Source organism: Danio rerio, chromosome 11, assembly GCF_052040795.2.
Source record: "Danio rerio strain M-AB ecotype USA chromosome 11, GRCz13ab, whole genome shotgun sequence".
In the NCBI taxonomy this organism is placed as follows: domain Eukaryota; kingdom Metazoa; phylum Chordata; class Actinopteri; order Cypriniformes; family Danionidae; genus Danio; species Danio rerio.
Genome location: NC_141031.1, coordinates 7524831 through 7548420, shown reverse-complemented (window position 1 = coordinate 7548420; position 23590 = coordinate 7524831). Strand labels below are relative to the sequence as shown.

At 35.7% G+C, this 23590-nt stretch overlaps 1 protein-coding gene across 9 annotated transcripts in view; it reads left to right on the top strand.

Moving 5' to 3' along the window:
* Window positions 1-605: 605 nt before the first annotated feature.
* Window positions 606-23590, top strand: part of adgrl4 (adhesion G protein-coupled receptor L4) — a 34372-nt gene continuing 11387 nt past the window's right edge. The window contains exons 1-10 of one of the 9 annotated variants that reach the window (XM_087272119.1): window positions 606-741; window positions 1059-1089; window positions 1204-1291; window positions 1773-1861; window positions 2876-3007; window positions 6902-7051; window positions 7155-7301; window positions 7465-7535; window positions 21086-21253; window positions 21695-21878. In XM_087272119.1, coding sequence (XP_087128245.1) covers window positions 1816-1861; window positions 2876-3007; window positions 6902-7051; window positions 7155-7301; window positions 7465-7535; window positions 21086-21253; window positions 21695-21878 — 898 coding nt within the window. In that variant the 5' untranslated portion in view covers window positions 606-741; window positions 1059-1089; window positions 1204-1291; window positions 1773-1815. 9 annotated transcript variants of the gene reach the window in all.

The following is a 23590-nucleotide window of genomic DNA, read 5'->3' as shown; positions in this document are numbered from 1 at the left end:
AGCACTGTGTGTATATATATAGTTCATTGTAAAAAAAAAAAATGCTTTAATTTGTGTTGGGACCACTCAGAGAAATTAGGTTAACTTTTTAGTTTTTACTAATTTAAGTGGATTGAACATAAAACAATTAAGTTTTCCCCCCAAAAAAAAAAAACTGGAGAATTGTGTTATTTCAGTTCAATTTAAATAAGTACACTGAAAAAAAAATTATTCAAAGATGATTCCTTGTATTTACTAAAAAAATTATGTTAAGTGGTTGTAAACCATTTATTTGTGTTGAATTTAAACGAACAAATTAAATTGAACATTATTCAATTTAATTTGTTTGTTTAAATTCAACACAAATAAATTGTTTGTAACAGTTCTGCATGCAACACTTTTTTCAGTAGTTTAAACGAAGAGCCAACAAAACTTATGTGTGTTTGTGTGTATAAATGTAGAGCTATTGTTATAGTAGACCTATTGTCTTTACTACAGACCAAGGTCTGGAAAAGCTTTAAAGTTTTTAGCCCTGTATCAGCTTCCTCACACAGTATTATTACCCACAAGGGGGCAGTCAACATCATCTGTATGACAACTTATTCAACGCTCACAGTAAACACCATCTCAGTGCAGAGCGGAAGACTGGCGGTCAGAAGGTCCAGTCTTATTGTTTGAAGGCAGAAGGAAAAGCCGCACCCTCCTCCATCTTGCTGTCACGGGTCACACTGGGATCAAAGTTACACTCAAACCTAGAACCCTGTGAGAAAACTGTTCATGTTACTATTCATTTCATTTACTTATTGTAGAGAAATGCCTTTTCAAAAAAATATCCATGAGCAAAATCTGGGATTGTTTGAATGTTTAAACGTGTTGAACTGCATGGTGTTGTGTTATCTTTGACTAAATTAGTTTGATGATCTGAAATATACAATTTTGATACTAAAACATGGCTCTAATATGAAGCATATATCAAGAAAAAATCTATAAATTCATTTATTTACATAAGCCATGTGGTTTGACATTCTGTGTGGATTTTTTTTTTCTTTTATTTGTTTCGAAAACTGCTGGCATCCAAGACACGAACACAAACAGTACTGAAAAACAAAGGTCAGAGTTTCTGTTCAGTTCTTTTTTTTCCCTTCAGTTTTGCCAAGTGTGAAGCTGGTCCAGTCAGTCCTCAGTGGTTCTGTTTCTTATCTTCAAAACACACATTTCTTGCAGACGTCTGGAACAAAGAGGTCTGTGGTTAAAAATACCTCCACCCAACTTTGATACCTAGACTCTGTTGATGGAAACGTCTATAGTGGCTGCAAGTAGTTATTTTTTTAACCCAGTAATATAAACAATAACAGTTCAATGACATCATATGAATCTGATACAGTATATTATCAAGACCGTGGTAGTAAACAAATCTAGCTTTTTCAGCCAGAAAGAATATATACGGTAAATTATGAAAGTTCAACACTAAAATTAGAAAACTAAATTATTTTTAGAGTATATAATTATTAGGCAAATGTGTTGAATATAATTTTTTATAGCTTTCATTGAAGCAAAATATTTTAAAATCATGACATGAATCTTCAGGATTTGCACAAACTCATGGATCATATTTCACAAGGGAAATGATTTACACTATTGTGTTTCACTAATGCTTAAGTGGTTTGATTTTATACATGCAGTAGCGTTTTGTGTGTGAAGATGAGTTTTTGTGAGTTGATTGAGCCGGACAGGAAGGGTCAGGATTAGAGAAACAGGAAGCTGACATAAAGGAAGTATCGTGCGTCACACAGATATTCGCTTGCTGCTTAAAGACATTCCAGCTTCACCTCTAAAATGGAGTTTTTACACAGTTCTCCAATGAAACTCCTGCTTTTCGCTGGTAGGTACACCTTCTGTAATTTACATAAACTGAGTAATAATCCATTGAATGAATTCTTTGTTTATGTTTATTGTGCAGATATGCTTTACAATTGTATTAAATTAATTTATGTTGGAAAAACTTAGAGCAGGAGAAATTGCAATAAACAAAGTTTAAATAGGGAAAAAATATATATTTCATTTTTTGTATCCACATGGCAGAGATCAGATTTTCGTATGTTTAACTTATTAAATAGGTTTATTTTTTATTTATTTATTTTTTTCTATTTTCGGGGTCTGTGGTGAAGCATGTTGCCACACTATATAGCGTGAGCTGTCAAAACAGACCTGCTGTTGACTGCATCGACTTGAAAAGAGCTTGTGAAAACAATATATATATATATATATATATATATATATATATATATATATATATATATATATATATATATATATATATATATAGGTTATTCAATAGCTTCAATAGCTTTTTTCAACAGTGAAACCATTATAAACAATTGTAGATCATTACTAACTGATATTAGTTGCTTGTTGTACCTTTATGAAATGTCTTTTCAAAAGTTTTCTAGTTAAAACAACCATTTTATGTAGGATGTTTTATGGAGACCAAGGAAAAAAGCCAGCCCCTTGTATATTTACCATGTATTTTAATATATACAGGTATAGTTCACTCAAAATTGTAAATTCTGTAATTTTTTTCTCACCCTTGTTCCAAAATGGTTTAAACTTTTTTTCTTCTGTTGAACACAATAAAATAAGATATTTTGAGGAAAGATGAAAACCTGTTACCTTTGATCACTGTAATTAGTTTTTCCTATTATGGAAGACAATGGTAAACCTACAGGTTTTCAGCTTTCTTCAAATGATCTTCAACAGAAAGAAACGCTTAAATGTTTGGAACCATGAGCTTGACTTAATAGTAAGTATAATTTCAATTTTGGATGAACTATTTTCTTAAATGCTGTAATCCATCTACAAAACTAATTGTATTACTATTATGTGCTATATTTTAAAGCTTGGTTTTCAAGTTTGCTGGATCCATGCAGATTTCTTGACATTTGCCAGTCTTGTCACCCAAATGCCGACTGCGATGACATCTGTAAATGCAGAACAGGGTACACTGGTAATGGAATCAGCGATTGTAGAGGTTTGGCATATATTTTATTACATTTAATCAACAAAACACTACTTCTAACTGAAAATTCCCTCTATGAGTACAGTGGTTAGTTATACTTACATAAACATGAAATATAATAAACTTAACCGCTGACTGATTTTCAAAACCATGACTTAATCTAAAAGCAAAATGCACAACTATCTTAAATGATTCAGTATCGTAGAACTTATTTTATTACTGACATTTTTCATTCATTTAGACTTTTGTGTGAGTTGTGGGGATGTTTCATAGAAGCGTTGATATTTAGCTAGGAGTGTTTCAGTGGTCTTTCTGAAGGTTACATTGTTTCTCTGTTAGGCTCGAACACATGTTAATGTTAGTCAGTGCCCCAAATTGTATCATATTTATCTAGTTGTTAAAAATATTGAAGCAACCTTTAAGTGCTTAACAACCACACAACACATCATGATTATCACGCAACAAAATGTTAAAGTTTTCAAATTTAAAATGCAAAAATATTTACAATACAAGAAATATACAGAAAATGAATGCTGGTCAACTTTAAGCTGTTTGCATGATATAGAAAAATATTGAAAAAGGGAAGATTTACAATTAAAAAAGATGTTTTTTGCATGTTTGTTCATCTTTAATGTCTCAGATCATCAAACAAAATAAATATTTGTCAACTATAGCACAAGTAAATGCACTGTGCAGTTTCGAAATGAAGGTTTTTGTAATTACTGGAAAAACTAAATACAAACTACACAGTCAGGTATGGAAAATCAGTTTGCCCCTAAACCTAAGAAATGGTTGGGCCACGGTTAGTAGCAACAACTGCAATCAAGTGTTTTCAATAACTTGTAATGTGTCTCTTACAATGGAGGAATTTTGACCCACTTACCTTTGCAGAATTGTTGTAGTTTAGCCACATTTGAGGGTTTCCAAGCATTAACCACCTTTTTAGAGTCATAATACAGCATCTCTATTGCATTCAGGTCAGGACTTGACTAGACAGCTCCAAAGTCTTCATTTTGTTTTTTCTTCAGCCATTCAGAAGTGGACTTTTTATTGTGCTTGCAAAACCCAAGTTCTCTTTAGCTTGAGGTCACTAACAGGTGGCAAGACATTTTTCAAACAGGATTTTTTGGTACTCAGCGTAATTCTTGGTTCCATTTATCACAGCCAGTCTTCCAGGTCCTGAAGCAGCAAAGCAGCCCCTGACCGTCACACAACCACCACCACATTTTACTATTGGTATGATGTTATGTCCTTATTATGAAATGCGATGTTACTTTGATGCCACACATAATAGGACACACCCTTTCCGAAAAGTTACACTTTTGTCTTGTGAGTCCACAGAGTTATTTACAAAAGTCTTGGGGATCATCAAGATGTTTTCTGGCAACATTGAGAAGAGCCTTTATATTTTTTCTCAGCAGTGGTTTCTTCTTTGTAACTCTGCCTTGCAAACAATTTTAGCCCGATCACTTTCTTGTGGTGGAGTCATGAACACTCACATTAACTGAGGCAAGTGAGACCTGCAGTTCAGTGGACATTGTTGTTGATGAGGTGTCATTCCGCTCTTGGGGTAATTTTGTTCGGCCAACCACTTCTGAGAAGCTTCTCCAATGTTTCATGTTTTTGTCACTTGAAGATAATGGCTCTCACTGTTGTTCACTGCAGTCTCAAAAGCTTTAGAAATGGCTTTATAACTTTTTCCAGACTGGTAGGTCTCAATTAATTTCTTTCTCATTTGTTTTTAAATTTCTTTGGATCTCGGCATGATGTCTAGATCTTCTAGATCTTTGGTCTACTTTGTGAGGCAAGTCAAATTTAAGTGATTTCTTGATTGCAATGTAAACAGATGATTATTAATCAAGCCTGGTCGTGGCTAGAGTAATTGAACTAAGGTGTGATAAACCAGAATTAAGTTATGTTTTAACATGGGGTTTCAACAACTTATTTATGTTATATGTTGTGTTATGTGACATTTAAAGGGTTAACTAGGTTAATTAGTCAAGTCATTGTATAATGATGGTTTGTTCTGTAGCAGTGGCGTAGCGCAAAATGCGGGGGCCCCCTGCAGGGGGGGGGGGGGGGGGGGGGGGTGGATCGACAACGCGGGGAAGCCTTCACAAACTGATGAGCGATCACAAACCGAAAGCGGCGAGAGCGTCAAAGTAGCCGGAAGTCGATCATTTTCAATGTGAACTGGTGGCGAGGAACAGCATGTCGCGTCTTCTCCTGTGTGGACGTCGAGGAGAGTTGAAATTAAGTAAACTTTATGGTAATAATGATGCGGTTCGGCGGCAAGCAATCAGCATGAAGTAATCCACCGCTTGGGAGGAGTTCAGAAAACACAGACCTGTGAACTTTGAACTTTTTCCGACCACAGTTGTTCCCAAGGGTTTGATTATTGCGGTTACCGGATTTTCAATTATTGAAAATCGTGACGACACGGGGCCCCCTAATCACGCGGGGCCCCCCCGCGATGCGTGCCCTGCGGGCTCGTCCGCTACGCCACTGTTCTGTAGGCAATCGAAAAAATATATTGCTTAAGGGGGCTCATAAAATTGACCTTAAAATGTTTTTTTTTTTTTAACTCTGTTTATTCTTGCCAAAATAAAAGAAATATAAAATATTGTAAGAAAATACAGAATATTACAGGAAATACAGTTCTTGCTATGTTAAACATGATCTGAAACATTAAAGTGTGTTAAACATGGTTTGCTCTGTAGACTATCGAAAAAAAATAGCTTAAAGGGGCTAATAATTTTGCCCTTTAAACGGTTTATAAAAAATAAAACAAATAAGACTTTCTCCAGAAGAAAAAAAAAATCAAAGGCGGGCTAATAATTCTGACTTCAACTGTGAATATATATATATATTATATATATATATATATATATATATATATATATATATATATATATATATATATATATATATATATATATATTAGGGGTGTCAAAATTATTCGTTTCTGTGGTGCACCGCAATGCAGACGCGTACAATTCGGTATCGGTTCAGTAATAATCATAACCGGTTATTATATATTGACGTCATTTATCTCATATGTGCTCTGTCGCGAGGGAGGTGAATGCGGGTATTTACAACACTCCAGGAGCCAACGCAGAAGCTGTGCACAATTTCACTGTGTGTGTGACTGTGTGTTTTCTGGACAGTTTTTCCCTGACACTTACAACAGAAGCCCCATTTCACCTGCTGGCGTGACTTTTCCTCGGCTGCTGGCGTGACTTTTCCTCTCGGCTGCTGGCATTACTTTTCCTCCCCTCTATTTTCCTCTAGGCTGTTACAACGATACTTCTGGATATAGGTCTGCATTCCCGCGGCTGTACCAGTGCATTGTCGCGGAAACCGACTAGATTTCATGAATTTCCGAATAAATCGCGGGAGTGGTCGGTAACTCTGGTGTAATTTTAACAGGAGTGGGCGGTCTCACAATATCGCTCCCGAGCTTCCGAGCAAGCGCGCACGTTTGAGTGTGTGTGTGTTTGTGTGTGTGTTTGTTTATTTGTTTGGTGCTGTCTGTGTTTGTGTATGTGCGTGAATGAGTGTGGGGCTGTGTGTCTATGTGTGTGTGTGTATGTGTGTTTATACAGACAGTTTGTTATAGCTATATATATATATATATATATATATATATATATATATATATATATATATATATACTGTACAGAGTAATGGTATAGCAGTAACTTTCATGATTGAAACAATTGTTTCATACTTCAAATTGCGAAGTATTTAAATTATACAAGATTTTCAGGAAATAATTTATGTTAATGTACAGTTTCCTATATTATTTGTCCTTTTCTTACTGAAAGTGACACACGCAAGTCAAATGTTTTTGATTATAAGATGCATATACAACTAATGCTTATCTGATTATCTGACCCTTCACAGATGACAATGAATGTGAGACTGTACCTGAAATTTGTGGCTTACATGCCAACTGCACCAACTATGTTGGCGGTTACTACTGTAACTGTTTATCTGGATTCATTTCGAATGGAACAGAGCAATTTCAAACTAATGATGGGACCTCCTGCAACGGTATGCATGGCTACTCGGTACACATAAAATGAATAAATGCCAAGAAGATTCCACAACAGACTCTATATAGTGAAGATGAACTTGGCTATTTGTTGAATTGCAGATATAAATGAGTGTGAGGAGGACAGAAAATGTGGACCCAATTCAAAATGCCACAACAATATTGGCTCATTCATCTGCTCATGTTTGAGAGGTTATACATCGCCAGCAGGGCCCTGGTTCATGCCCAACCATGGGACAGACTGCATAGGTAAGAACAGTAAATAGAAAATGCTCTGAAGATGTAACTCAAGTTATAAAATGTATTCTGAATTTTATATAAATTCATTTTCTCCCATGTGTTTTTGTACATTTTGACTTATTCCATAAATGTGCAGTATATGTGTTTATCTGTTTCTTTGTCTGTTTGTCAGAAAACTCAAAGATACACTGCCATCAGGACCACAAATGTACTAAAGAGACAGTTAACAGCACACTGGAAAGAGTGAGTTACATTATTTACTTCAAATATTAACTTCTGACTAAATATGGTTTGGCATAGTACATTATGACCTCCCAAAGAGGTGTGAACATATATATAAAACATGCTTATTTTTTCTTGTATATTATTCCTGTATATGATCCTGTACATTTTTTCAATATCACACGGGTAGCAGTTCGATATGGTTGAATATCGGCAGTGGTGGGAGGCGTGCGTTGGCTCGAGGCTGCTGGCTGAGTGCCATTGTGCCCCCCTAACAGTGACGATATACAGCCATATTGTACTGTTACTCATGTAATATTGTGTTTATACAACAGTTCAACAGCATAATCGTGTATATAAAAAGAAAATCAAACACAGAGAGTCTCAAAAACCCTTTTGTATGAGGAACTGCTTTTTTCCACCATTCATACACATCTGCAGCTGATGGTCAGAACAGCAGAAACCGTTGCTACTTCACAAACGTCTCTTAAGAGCTAGTATTTGAATAATTCTCTTGCATAATGTCTAAAATGATGACAAATAGGTGATTTTGCACACATTTTAAGATAATACGCCTGAACGGCATAAAATGCCATCAGTCTACAGAGATTTCCCAGAGTATTTCTCTGTTGCAATGGGGAGATCACAATAATTAACCCTGAAAAAGCCAAAGCAAAGCAAACACTACCAGATTACTATGGTATAAATACAGAACTACAAAATCCAAAAGCGAGAGATCGAGTTAGAATGTCACTTACCTGTTCTGTAATGATTTGTTCAGCTGTAGATTGAAACGTACGCTGAAAAAGTACTGTTTTGCTGCCTTAAGGACTTATTATGCGCTCTCTGTCGCCACTTGGAACATCAAACATCTTTGCTCTGCTCAGTGTGGCAACCTGGCCACAACGCGCTGAATATGAGTTATAAATATTTAAAATAGGCACTATCCTTATAAATAAACTGCATCGTTGCACTCTTTCCCTCTCTCTGTCTCTCTCTCTCTCTCTCTCTCTCTCTCTCTCTCTCTCTCTCTATATATATATATATATATATATATATATATATATTATATGCGATTAATCGCATTTAAAATACTGCAACCTGTAATTTTGGCTATTTAAATGTAAAATTAATGTAAACGCAAGACAAAAAATATTTAAATTCAAAATATAATTGTTTAATAGAATTTTTGTTTAATTTTTGAATTTTTGTGTAACACAAATTTCTTCATGTAAACAACATACCCACAATAAACCATCAAGATCCTGGCTTGACAGCCATGTTTATTAAAGAAATTAAAACACAGGCATGTTAATGACATTTAAATTTTTAAACAATCAATGCCAATAAAGAAAACATTGATTTTCATGTTGGATTCTAAGTGGACTGCAAAAAAATGCCAAGATACAGGAATTGCAGACATGGAAAATGAAAAATTATTATAATAAACTATAGAATACAAACTGTTGCACTCATTGTAAAGTTTTATTGCTGCGAGTTGAGAACATTAGTTATAGAGTAGAAACAATTTTGCTTAATCCTCCTTTACATTCATCCAATTGCTAAGACTAGGAGTATCCCGCAAGTGCACAGAGACTCCCAAATGCCCGCAAATGAATGATAATTTCTTGCAAACCGGTCGTTAAATACATTGCACACCCCTCTCGCCCCCACTCAGATACGTCGCTCACTCCACGCCTGACACAGACACACACAGACACACACGCACAACACGCTGCAGACGTTTTGGCCCCAACGGCCTTCCATACTGGAGCGACTCCCCTCAGATTCACCACGCATGATCACGTTCATCAAATTTGCTTAAACTAAGCGTCCTAAAGTATTACTGTATTTCACAAGGATTCTGACACAACAACGCGAAGCATACGCTTTCGTTGCGTTTAATGAGGAAACACGCTTAACTTGATGGGCTCATGCTGAAAGGCAGAGTAATGCCCTGTCTTTGACAGCTCGCGACTTCACCAGAGTCGTTCTGAGTACATTCAAATAAGACACCAATACTCCGATTTTAATATGATTAAGATAATACTCTTATTAAAAGTCTATCTTAATGTGTGTGTGTGTGTATATATATATATATATATATATATATATATATATATATATATATATATATATATATATATATATATATATATATATATATATATATACAGGGCTTGACATTAACTTTTTTGATCACCAGCCACTGTGGCTAGTAGATTTTCAACATTACTAGCCACTAGCCATTTTCACTAGCCACACTTTTTTGTTGGGAAATATATTTATCTGCATAAATTTGACTTAGACATGCTAAGATGACTTGATTTAGATGTTGTGTTATGTCCACAACATGCCTCCTCATTCATTTAACTTGTGTGTGTTTTGTATTAGCTTGCTCAATGTGCATGAGCAAATGGGTTGTCGCAATGCAATTAGTTTTTATTTCACAGGACTTTTCAGGCCTCAAAATTAAGAATTTACCAAATTTATCTCTGACCACACCAAATAAGTATTTCTTAGCCACAATGTTTTAATGTGTCAAAACAAAGAAAATAAAGCTTTATGGGAGAACTTTTTAATTTACCAAAACCTTTCTTAAAAAAACCCCATAAAATTTAAAAAAAGAAGTATTGTCATGTATCTAAAATATGTACAGTAATCTGTCCTGGCTAAAAGTCCCAGATCAGCAGTTAACTACAGATAAACGGGGAGTAATCTCCCATTAAAGTAATGTTATTGTAAAAAATGTAATTAAACCATATTAACAAAAATAACTAAGCAAAAGAAAGCAGGTGAAACATACCGTGTGTGATGATGAAAGGATGATCACATGTACACGTTTAATATATGCCTGTTAATCTGTTCAAAGAATAATTAAAATGAAAGCAGTGACCTCTGCTGCTTACAAGGGAATATGTGTTTTTTTTTTATTTATCTTGAGCTCTTGAAAGCAGCAGGACTGTGGGTGCACAATTATTGCTCTTTGTCCAGTCTATTTCAAAGGGAACAGATCGAACCAGTTGTGCTACCTCTAGGCACGGGATTCACGCTTTTTAACAGTCGCGCGCATCACATCACCTGTGCACGCGAGTGATCATCCTCTCCTTCGGTATTTACCTTTTTTTTGCTGTTTTGCTCGCGCAAACAAATAAATTTTTGTCAGTCGTGCTGCTTCTCCATTCTAAGATCAGATTTGCACGAATATTGGGCCATGCTTTTTGTCGAACCCTGCTTTTAAGAAAACTACAATTTATAAATGATTTCCAACCAGCCAAAGTGGCTAGTGGAGGTGTCATTTGGTGGGTGTTAATGTAAAGCCCTGTATTTGTGTGTTATATATATATAAATATAGTTGAACTCAGAATTATTAGCTCCCTTTCAATTTTTTTTACTTATTCAAATATTTCCTAAAATTATGTTTAACAGAAAAAGGACATTTTCACAAATGGCTTAACTAGGTTAATTTGGTTAACTAAGCAGGTTAGGGTATTTAGGGAAGTTATTGTATAACAATAGTTTGTTCCGTAGACTATCGAAAAAAATTGCTTAAAGGAGCTAATAATTTTGACCTAAAATTTTTTTTAAACTGCTTTTATTTTAGCAGAAATAAAACAAATCAGACTTCCTCCAGAAGAAAAAATATTATCAGACTGTGAAAATTTCATTGCTCTGTTGAACACCATTTTGGCAATATTTAAAAAGCAAAAAAAAAAACTTAAAAGGGGGGCTAATAATTCTGCCTTTATTCTTCATTTATATATATATATATATATATATATATATATATATATATATATATATATATATATATATATATATATATACACACACATATATATATAAAGGTTTTGGTTTTCATAAAGACCTTTTCAATAAAGACACAATAGTACGCAATACATAAATTGTTCTTAATATAATAAACTTAACATAATGATCAGAACACTTAATTGAAAATGTATTATACACACTTAACTCTTTTGATTCTGACTGTATTGTAATAATGTGCACATTTTGTAAAGCTGCTTTGGAATGCTAATTATTCTGAAAAGCGCTATACAAATAAACTTTTAATTTAAATAAAAGTTCTTAAAAGAATTAGGTGTAATAATAATACCAACATTTATTCAAATTGTTGTGTGTGTGTGTGTGTGTGTGTGTGTGTTTTGACACACATGTACATACAATATTATTATTACTATATTATGATTTTTAAATATTATATTATATTATATTATTTAAATAACAGTATTAATATCTTATTGAGCCCCATTAGCTGTTATAAGTAACAAGTGATTGGTCCTTATTACAGGAATGAACTTCCTGCTTTGCTACTGTTCGGACGTCTTTGCCCACTGCTCCGCTCTTCGCACTCTTGCTTTTATATCTTATACCCTAATTTTAACTTGAGCCTATCAGCACAGTGCTCAAACAACACGGCTTGAAGATCAGCATCGATTCTACAAACTTTCTGGAATATAGCTATACTAACAAGAAAGGAATTACCGTCTAAACAATCCTCCCGCTACCAGCTATCAGCTGCTTACATTCCGGAGACGGGAAGACAAGGCTGTGAAAATGCCTCTGGATCGGATTAATTCAGATTCTCACTGCTGTACAAACTGCCACAAACTTCTACAAAAGATTGCAGTTCTTGAAACGAAGTTGCTTGCGATCCGACCAGAACTTCAGCTTCATTGTGGATTCTCTCAGCACACAGCCGGTGAGTCCCATAAATCTGTTCCTGCTACTGTTTTGAGCACAGAAAAACAGAAAAGAACTGTTGAAAATGAGCATTGGCATAAACAAGGTGCGAGACCAAAGGGTACTCGAGGGGTCAGATCATACGCTGCCGCATTAGCGTCTTCTACCCCAAATACAGCTCGGACTCAAATACAGCTTCAGAACAGATATGAAGTTTTGAGTAATATGGGTGAAGAATCCCCAAATGTAGTCAGACAGAGATCGCATGATTCAGCAACTAATTCTGCATGGAACAGAGGCTCAAGGCCGACTAGACAGCGACATTCTGCTCCGATCGCACCTGAGATAAGAACACTAGTCGTAGGAGATTCAATAATCAAGAATTTCAGGAGCAGATCTACAATGACATACTGCTTTCCTCATGCAACAGTTTCTGATGTAAACAAAGAGCTTGAGGAAATTCTGAAAAAGCACAAGACGGCAAAACGGATTATCATCCATGTGGGGAAGAATGATATTCGGAAGGAACAGTCAGAACTGCTCAAGAAAGATTTCTGTGAGCTCTTGGAAACAGCTGAAAGATTGAAGGTTCAGCCGTTCATAAGTGGACCACTCCCTGCAAGAGGGACAAATATGTTTTCACGGCTTCTTGGTCTAAATGTATGGCTACAGAAAACATGTAACAAGAAAGGACTGAATTTTATCGACAACTTCAATCTCTTCTGGAACCAAAGACAGCTGTTTACATCAGACGGCCTTCATCCAAACAAACTTGGTGCAAAGGTGCTAAAGGACAATATTCTTTTCTCCCTCAATCATCCATCAGCTGTGTATGCCACTGAACTGAATTGCAAACACACACCTAGCAAATGTCCGGATGACCACAGGACTTCAAATCAGCTCCTGAGTGGACTTGTGGCTGACGAATCACCCAAGGACAGTGATAATGCCACGCAGCCAAAACACCCAATGTTGATAGAGACACTATCAGTTGCCCTCTGCTCAACACAGGCAAACTGTGACGCATCAGAACAGCATCAAGTCTCGTCGCTCAAAAATGATCCTCAGGAAAACATATTTCTGCAGACAGAATCTCCAGATGCACAGCCTCTGTCACCGGACACGTTCTCATTGTCACAATGTTCACCACTCTTGGGTTTTTCAAAAAAGATGGAGGAACTGGTGTATGCTGGAACTAAACTTTCACACTCCATTGCCGCAAGCCCCTAGTTACCAACCAAAAAGCGGCCTGCTCCACTACCACCTATGAGCCCACCTGGAAGAGCCCTCCGATCACACCGCCAGGGCCCAAACAACAACGCCCCATCTTCAGCTGGTGAACACAAGAGCTCTCTGTGATGTGTGTCGGGGACCTGCTTAGATAACAGTGTCTTTATCAAATGTTTTCAGAACAAGCAGGAACCCAGTGTGTCTGTAGCTTTCTCTAAGCAGATATGTGTTGTGTTAAGTGACAGAAAACCAAAGACTTCATCAGGCCGTTTAGCAAATCATTCAAATCTGGTGTCTATTAAATGTAGATCTGAGACTACTATAGAAAAAACAGCTAAAACTGTTAAGTTAGCGCTTTTAAACATCAGATCACTCAACAATAAGTCTCTTTTAGTCAATGATTTTATCAACACAAATTGCCTTGATTTTATGCTTTTAAATGAAACTTGGCTGGATGACAGTTGTAGCGCAGCAGTTCTGAATGAAGCAGCTCCTTTAAACTTTGACTTTTTGAGTGTTTGCAGAGCTAATAGAAGAGGTGGAGGCATCGCTGCCCTGTTTAAAGATGTGTATGAATGTAAACAAGTGTCATTTGGTGACTATCTGTCTTTTGAATATCTGAGTATAGCACTAAAAGGTGCTCCACGCATCTTACTGATCATTATCTACAGACCTCCAAAATATTCTCCAGCTTTTATTGAGGATTTTACAGAGCTGTTATCAATAGTAACATCTGAATATGATTATTTTAGTATTGCTGGGGATTTTAATATTCACATTGATAATCCAGAAATCAATGCTGTAAAAGAACTGATGACTGTTTTTAACACTTTTGATCTGACTCAGCATGTTCAAGGACCCACACACAATCGTGGACACACCCTTGATCTACTTATAACTAAGGGTTTACACATTTCATCAACTGTTGTTAAGGATGTGGCACTATCTGATCATTTCTGTATCTTTTTTGATATATTGATCACTCCAGCTATTAAAGACAGATCTGTCTCTGTCAGAAAGAGATGCATAAATGAAAACACTAGTGAGCAGTTTATGAAGGCCATATCGCTAGCACCAAGTATATCTGCAGATTCTGTTGATTCTCTCCTTGATTTGTTCAATTCTAAAATTGAGAATGTCATAAATGACATCGCTCCTGTTAAAGTCAAGAAGATGACTGGCAGGTTAAAGGGATCTTGGACAAGGTCACCTAGAGTACAAATGATGAAAAGGCAGTGCAGAAAAGCTGAGCGTATGTGGAGAAAGACGAAACTAGTAGTCCATTATAACATCTATAAAGACAGTCTTCATGCCTTTAATATGGAACTAAACACTGCTAGACAGACTTTCTTTTCAAGCCTTATAAACAGCAACTTAAATAATGCTCGTACACTATTTGCAACGATAGAGAGACTCACAAACCCCCCCAGTCAGATTCCAAGTGAGCACCTCTCTGAAAGCAAATGTAATGAGTTTGCTCATTTCTTCACTGATAAGATTAATAATATCAGAAAGGCAATCAGCTCATCCAATCAGCCAAGTTGTGTCGATATCAAACAAGCTCAACCACAACTTAAAAAATCAGACATTATGTCTGATTTCATGGCAATTAACAGCAAAATTTTAGAAGAGATTGTGCAAGTTATGAAAACATCAACCTGCAGTCTTGACACGCTCCCCACATCATTCTTCAAAACGGTGTTTACCTGTTTAGAAATGGATCTTCTAAAAGTGGTAAATGCTTCACTTCTATCAGGGATTTTTCCAACCTCACTTAAAACTGCAGTTGTTAAACCCCTCTTGAAGAAGAGCAACCTGGATAACACCCTATTGAGCAATTACAGGCCAATCTCAAATCTCCCTTTCATTGGCAAAATCATTGAAAAAGTTGTTTTTAATCAGGTCAACAAGTTCTTAAATTTCAGGGGGTGTTTAGACAATTTTCAATCTGGGTTCAGAGCACATCACAGTACAGAGAGCGCTCTTATAAAGATAATCAATGATATACGCCTAAATACAGATTCAGGTAAAGTAACAGTGCTGGTATTGTTGGATCTCAGTGCTGCATTTGACACTGTCGATCACAGCATACTTCTGGATAGGCTGGAAAACTGGGTTGGGCTGTCTGGCACGGTCCTCAAATGGTTTAGATCTTACCTAGAAGGTAGAGGTTACCATGTCAGTATAGGTGACCATAGGTCGAGGTGGACACCCATGACGTGTGGAGTCCCACAAGGCTCGATTCTGGCACCTCTCCTGTTCAACCTTTACATGCTCCCTCTAAGCCAAATAATGAGAAAGAACCAAATCTCCTACCACAGCTATGCTGATGACACTCAGATCTACCTAGCCTTACTGCCTAATGACTACAGCCCCATTGACACCCTCTGCCAATGCATTGATGAAATGAGCAATTGGATGTGCCAAAACTTTCTTCAGTTAAACAAAGAGAAAACTGAAATGATTGTGTTTGGAAACAAAGATGAGGTTCTCAAGGTAAATGCGTACCTTGGCACTAAAGGTCAAACGACAAAAAATAAGGTCAAGAATCTTGGTGTGACTCTGGAGTCAGATCTGAGTTTCAACAGTCATGTCAAAGCAGTCAGTAAATCAGCATACTATCATCTCAAAAACATAGCAAGAATCAGATGCTTTGTTTCTAGTGAAGATTTAGAGAAACTTGTTCATGCTTTTATCAGCAGCAGGGTGGATTACTGTAACGGTCTCCTCACTGGTCTTCCTAAAAAGACAGTCAGACAGTTGCAGCTCATCCAGAACGCTGCGGCCAGGATTCTGACCAGAACCAGAAAATCAGAGCACATCACACCTGTCCTCAGGTCTTTACACTGGCTGCCAGTTACATTCAGAATAGATTTTAAAGTATTATTACTGGTCTATAAATCACTAAATGGCCTAGGACCTAAATACATCACAGATATGCTCACTCAATACAAACCTAACAGATCACTCAGATCTTTAGGATCATATAAACTAGAAGTTCCAAGAGTTCAGTCAAAGCAGGGTGAATCGGCTTTTAGCCACTATGCCCCTCGCTGCTGGAATCAGCTTCCAGAAATGATCAGATGTGCTCCAACATTAGGCACATTCAAATCAAGACTGAAAACACATCTGTTTAGCTGTGCCTTGACTGAATGAGCACTGTGCTGCGTCCGACAGATTGCACTATCATGTTTTTCTCTTCTTCTTCATTCTTTCATATCACATTTTACCTGTTTTTATGTTTTGTTTTGTTTTTATGCATTTTTATTATTTGTTTTTATTTTTATTTTACTTGTTTCTTTTATTCTTGTTTATGTAAAGCACTTTGAATTGCCATTGTGTATGAAATGTGCTATATAAATAAACTTGCCTTGCCTTGCCTTGCCTTATTTGGCTAAAAAGATAGCAGACTTTGAATTAATAAGGCAATTACACATCTGCTTATTCTAAATGATTGCTGATACTAACACTAAAACTCAAAGAAAAACAGTTAAAATTGTTGACAGTTAAAATAATACAAAAAATGTATAAGACGGACTATCATAATAAGGTGTAAGAATTTGATCATCATGTGTATAAGAGTAATGATATGAAAAATTATAAACTTACCCTTGTTGCTTTTAGCACTCTGCCTGACTGCAAGACAAAACATTGTTCATGTTTTAAAGGTCTTATGTGTGGAATAGGTCAACTGCTTGCACACTCTGCAATAACTGGATATCTTGTGACTAAAATTAAGTCACGTCTCTCTTAGATGTTTTTCCTCTCACCTTGCTGAGAACAGCTCTAACTCAGGAAGCAGCTGCTCTGAAGGTTTTTCCATGACTTTTGTCATATAACAATCAAGATGAACAGAGTGTTTTAGGTAGTGTCATCAATATTTCAGGAATGGTGTGAGAGGGTGCACAAGAACAATCACATATAAATACATACATTTACAGTGGGTACGGAAAGTATTCAGATCTTCATGACATTTTAACTCTGTTAAATTATTGCAGCCATTTGCTAAAATCATTTAAGTTCATTTTTATCCTTATTAATGTACACACAGCACCCTATATTGACAGAAAAACACAAAATTGTTGGCATTTTTGCAGATTATTAAAAAAAGACAAATTGACATACCACATGGTCCCAAGTATTTGGACTCTTCGCTTAGTACTTAGTAGAAGCACCCTTTTGATCTAACACAGCTGTGAGTCTTTTTGGGAAAGGGGCAACAAAATTTTCACACCTTGATTTGGGGATCCTCTGCCATTCCTACTTGCAGATCCTCTCCAGTTCTGCCAGGTTGGATGGTCAACGTTGGTGGACAGCTATTTTTAGGTCTCTCCAGAGATGCTCAATTGGGTTTAAGTCATGGCTCTGGCTGGGCCATTCAAAAACAGTCACAGAGTTGTTTTGAAGCCACTCCTTCATTATTTTAGTTGTGTGCTTAGGGTCATTGTCTTGTTAAAAAGGTAAACCTTCGGCCCAGTCTCAGGTCCTGAGCACTCTAAAGAAGTTTTTCATCCGGGATATCCCTGTACTTGGCTGCATTCATCATTCCCTTGATTGTAACCAGTCGTCTGGTCCCTGCAGCTGAAGAACACCCCCACAGCATGATGCTGCCAACATCATGCTTCACTGTTGGGGCTGTATTTGACAGGTGATGGGCAGTACCTGGCTTTCTCCACAGCTACCGCTTAGAATTAAGGCCAAACAGATCTATCTTAGTCTTATCAGACCAGAGAATCATATTTCACCATTTTGGCAAACTCCATTGGCTTTTCTGTGTCTTGCACTGAAGAGAGGCTTTATAAAGTCATAAAGCCCTGACTAGTGGAGGGCTGCAGTGATGGTTGACTTTCTACAACTTTTTCCCATTTCCCTACTGCATCTCTGGAGCTCAGCCACACTGATCTTTGGTTTTTCTTTACCTCTCTAACCAAGGCTCTTCTCCCCCGATAGCTCAGTTTGGCCGGATGGCCAGCTCTAGGATGGGTTCTTCCCAAACATCTTCCATTTAAGGATTATGAAGGCCACTGTGCTCTCAGTAACCCTAATATCAGCAGGAATGTTTTTGTAACCTTGCCGATATTCTGTCTCTAAGCTCTTCAGGCAGTTCCTTTGACCTCATAATTCTTAGTTGCTCTGACATGCATTGTGAGCTATCTCTTATTTAGAGAGGTGTGTGGCTTTCCTAATCAAGTTCAATCCATATAATCTAATGCAGCTGAACTCAGATGAAGGTGTGGAACCATTTCAAGAATGATCAGAGGAAATTAACAGCACCTGAGTTAAATAAATTAGTGTCACAGCAAATGGTCTGAATACTTAAAAACGTGATATTTTAGTTTAAAATTTTTTTTATAAATTTGCAAAATTGTCAACAATTCTGTGTTTTTCTGTCAGTATGGTATAATGTGTGTACATTAATGAGGAAAAAAAATACTTAAATTATTTTAGCAAAAAGAGTGAAAAATTAAAAGGGGTCTGAATACTTTCCACACCCACTGTATAAAACTTTATTTGTTTTATATTAGCATTTTTATTATTTAATTTTTTAAGCAATATATTTAATGCATCATCCCCTTCTTGTGCATTTGCTTAATATTAATCATTATTTAAAGATGTGCTCATACGAATGATGATTTTTAAAACCGTTCCTTCTGGTTCTTGAATCTGATTGGTTGAGAGCTTATCCAACCACCTTTGCACTTAATTTCCTAAAGGTTCGCAAAAACTGCCACTGCTGTGTCACATAATGCACTTTTAAGGGGTTTATGTCGTTTTATTGGACTTGTGCGGGCAACTGGAGCACCCAGAGGAAACCCACACAAACATGGCTAGAACATACAAACTCCATACTGAAATGCCAACTGGCCCAGCCTGGGCTCGAACCAGCGACCTTTTTTGCTGTGAGGTGACAGTGCTAACCACTGAGCCACATTGTCGCCTGCATTCTAACATAAGAGTCATAATTTTCTAGTTGGGTAAGAGCCAGGTGGAGGGTGGAGGAAGTTGCATTGTCCATAGTTCAAGTGTGTTGGGGAGGCTTGTCCTGATATTGTGCATGACTAACCTCACAAAGAACTTCAATATGATTGGAGTTATTGGTATGGGACAGTAGTAATTTGGACAGGACACAGATGATGTAAGAGCATAGTTTTTTAATGATCTACATGAGTAACAGTAGAAGCAGGCCCTGTTCAGTACAGTTTGTCCTTTGTGTAAGAAAACTGCTCTGTCAACAGACTGAATCCAAGATAATGTGAACCTCGAAAATTAGATTATGCTAGTTATTTTTGACTGAAAAAAGAAAGAACATCTTGGACGACTGCATTATCAGGAAATTTTAGTTCTGGAAATGAATAACCCTTTAACGCCACAAACAGCTAAGAATATTGTATGTAATGCTGCCAACATTTTAAAAACCCAGACCTGACTTAAACTTTCACAGATCTTCCCCAGCTATTCACATCCAAACTTTGGAATAGTAATTTCCGGGTGAGATATAGATGATTTGGGCAATGCAGTGGCGCAGTATGTAGTGCTGTCGCCTCACAGCAAGTAGGTTGCTGGGCTGTGGCTCGAACCTCGGCTCAGTTGGCGTTTCTGTGTGGAGTTTGCATATTCTCCCTGCATTCACGTGGGTTTCCTCTGGGTGCTCTGGTTTCCCCCACAGTCTAAAGACATCCGCGGTACAGGTGAATTGCGTATAGGCTAAATTGTCCATAATGTGTGTGTGTGTGTTTGTGGATGTTTCCCAGAGATGGGTTGCGGCTGGAAGGGCATCCGCTGTGTAAAAACGTGCTGGATAAGTTGGCGTTTCATTCCACTGTGGCGACCCTGGATTAATAAAGGGACTAAGCCAATAACAAAATTAATAAATATAGATGATTTGCATGAGGTTGCGGGAGTTTGAGGGGGGAAAGGTTATGGTGGTTGCTGCGCGACATATTTGAAGAGCGGGTTTGTGCGCGACCTATCTGAAAATCGGATTGCGTGAGACGTATCTAAAGAGGGGGTGGTGGTGAGGAGGTTCTTTGCGTGACGTATTTAAGGACCGGGGAGACGCGCGATATTCAGGAGATTATCATTCATATGCAGACATTCGGGAATCTCTATGCAGGGCGACTTGGGATGTCTGGAACTGTTTGTGTTTGTGATGTAATCTTGTATGTATTTAATAGTTTAGGCACAGGTTCAATTTGTAAAGGGTGGGCCTTCATTTGGAAAGAGGCGGGAGTAGCAGCTTATTTGCAACTAAAGACACATACATAAAATCAGTACATTTTTGCTTCAACTTTTACAAACAAATGCAGATACAGTGATCTAATAAGTAATAATTAAGATATAATATCCTAAATATAATATGTAATAATAATAATAATCTGTCACATGTTTTGAGCGTAAACTTTACAGACACACTAGGGACGTCTGAGACTTAAATGGGTCATAAGCAACTCCATTTGCTAACATTTTAGGTGATATATGCAAATAATTAATGTGTTTCCTGATAAAGGCCTATAAATGAGCATGATAAAAATGTCTGTTTTGTCTCTGTATGTAAACTTGCACAGTAAATGCTGGTACTTGTATCATATACCTTTCTTTGGGTGAGTATTAAAGCTATTTTTCTCTCCTGGCTTTAGATGACCAATCTGTCCATTTCAGAGCGTCTGAAAGAGATAAGATATCAAACATCAGCTGCACTCTCTCCTGTTCTTCTCATATCATACATTGAGGCCATGGTCAGCAGTAAATTAAATTCTGGAGATGTGTCTAAAGATTCAGAGGAACACGTCAATGAAACCATCACGGTAATACATGTCATTCCATAATTAAAACATAAAGAAACATTTTTATTATTTACTTATTAAAGCTTAAACCTTTTACCCCAACATTTTAAAGTAGAAGACATAACCATCACAACAAAATATAAGACCTATATTCACTGAGTAATGGAAAAATGTTAATTTTCAAAATAGGGTGTATTGATTTATGCTGAGTACTTTATTTATTTATTTATTTAAAAAATGAAAACTCACAATGTACTGTAGGTTATAACTGTATTTTCTTGACCATGAAATACATTTTTAAATATATTTGTATACAAAGATTTAAATATAAGCATGTAGTTTTATTATTAATGCTATTACTTACATTATTGACACTTAGTCTGTATTTTTATTTTGCCGTTTGTTTTTTTTGTTTGTTATTTTAACTGAAAATGAATGCTTGTTTTATGATTTCTCTTGTAGAATTTGGTTTTTAGTGTAAATAACTTAGTCGAGAAGGATGAAAAGGTGGAATGGAAGAAGATCAATGAAGATTTGAGGAAGTATTATGTCACCAAACTCCTTCACACAGCAGAGAAGGAAACACTGGCCCTGTCTGCTGGATACACACATGCTACTCAGATGCAGGTGCATGCCGGTGATGTAGGTGAGATTTTTGGGAGCCTGAAATATAAAACACCACATTTCATTACATAGAGATGTAAATTTTATATATATATATATATATATATATATATATATATATATATATATATATATATATATATATATATACATACATACATATATATATATATATATATATATATATATATATATATATATATATATATATATATATATATATATATGTATGTATATATATATATATATATATATATATATATATATATATATACATACATATATATATATATATATATATATATATATATATATATATATATATATATATATATATATATATATATATATATATATATACACACAGTTAAAATCTGAATTATTAGCCCCCCTGATTTATTAGACCGCTTGTTTATTTTTTTCCCAATTTCTGTTTAACGGAGAGCAGATTTTTTTCAACACATTTCTAAACATAATAGTTTTAATAACTCATTTCTAATAACTGATTTATTTTATCTTTGCCATAATGACAGTAAATATTATTTTACTAATGTTTTTTAAGACACTTCTATACAGCTTAAAGTGACATTTAAAGGCTTAACTAGGTTAATTAGGTTAACTAGGCAGGTTAGGGTAATTAGGCAAGTTATTGTATAGCAATGGTTTGTTCTGTAGACTATCAAGAAAAAATATAGCTTAAAGGGGCTAATAATTTTGTCCCTAAAATGGTTTATAAAAAATTAATAACTGCTTTATTCTAGCCAAAATAAAACAAATAAGACTTTCATTAATATTATCAGATATTATCAGACATACTGTGAAAATGTCCTTGCTCTGTTAAACATCATTTGGGAATTATTTAAAAAAGAAGAAAAAAATTAAATGGGGGGCTAATAATTCTGACTTCAACTGTGTGTGTGTGTATATATATATATATATATATATGTATATATATATATATATATATATATATATATATATTTATTTATTTATTTATTTATTTATTTATTTATTTATTTATTTATTTATTTATTGGCGGGGCGGGAGTTTCAATTTTCCCGGGTCTGTGCGCGCAACAAATGGGTGGGGCTTGAGATCAGTACTGACGTCTCACTGACACAGTTTAAGATTCGTTACCCCGATGATTCATTTAAACCACTCTGAGTCGACTCTTATAAATGAATCAATAGTTTTAAACATGGTGCACTTTCAGATTTAAGCCTTAGCTGGATATTTCAACTAACTTAGAGCTGTTACACACTACATGAAAGGTCATTTTCAAAAACCCATAATATGGGCTCTTTAATTGTGTTATCGTTAATATTTAAATTTGTTTGATGATATTAAACAAAAGTGTGACCAACATACAAAAAATAAGAAATCAGAAAGGGGGACTAACACTTTTTTACACCACTGTGTACTGTAGATCCATGTCTTTTTGTGGCCATACAGACCAATTATAAACCTGACATAAATTACTACTCTATGACACATAAAAAATGTAAAAAAAAATAAAACCCCAGTGAAATAAATAATCACAATAAATTACCTCTAAATAAATATTGAGAGTAATAAAAAAAAACTTTTTAAATAATAGAAATAAAAGTACATAAATAAGATTACATTAAAAAACATGTAAATACATGTGATATTCAATAAACTAAATGTAAAATACTTTCATTTTTATTATGTATTGTCTTTGTTTACATAAAGCACCCCTGCTGAAAAATCCAG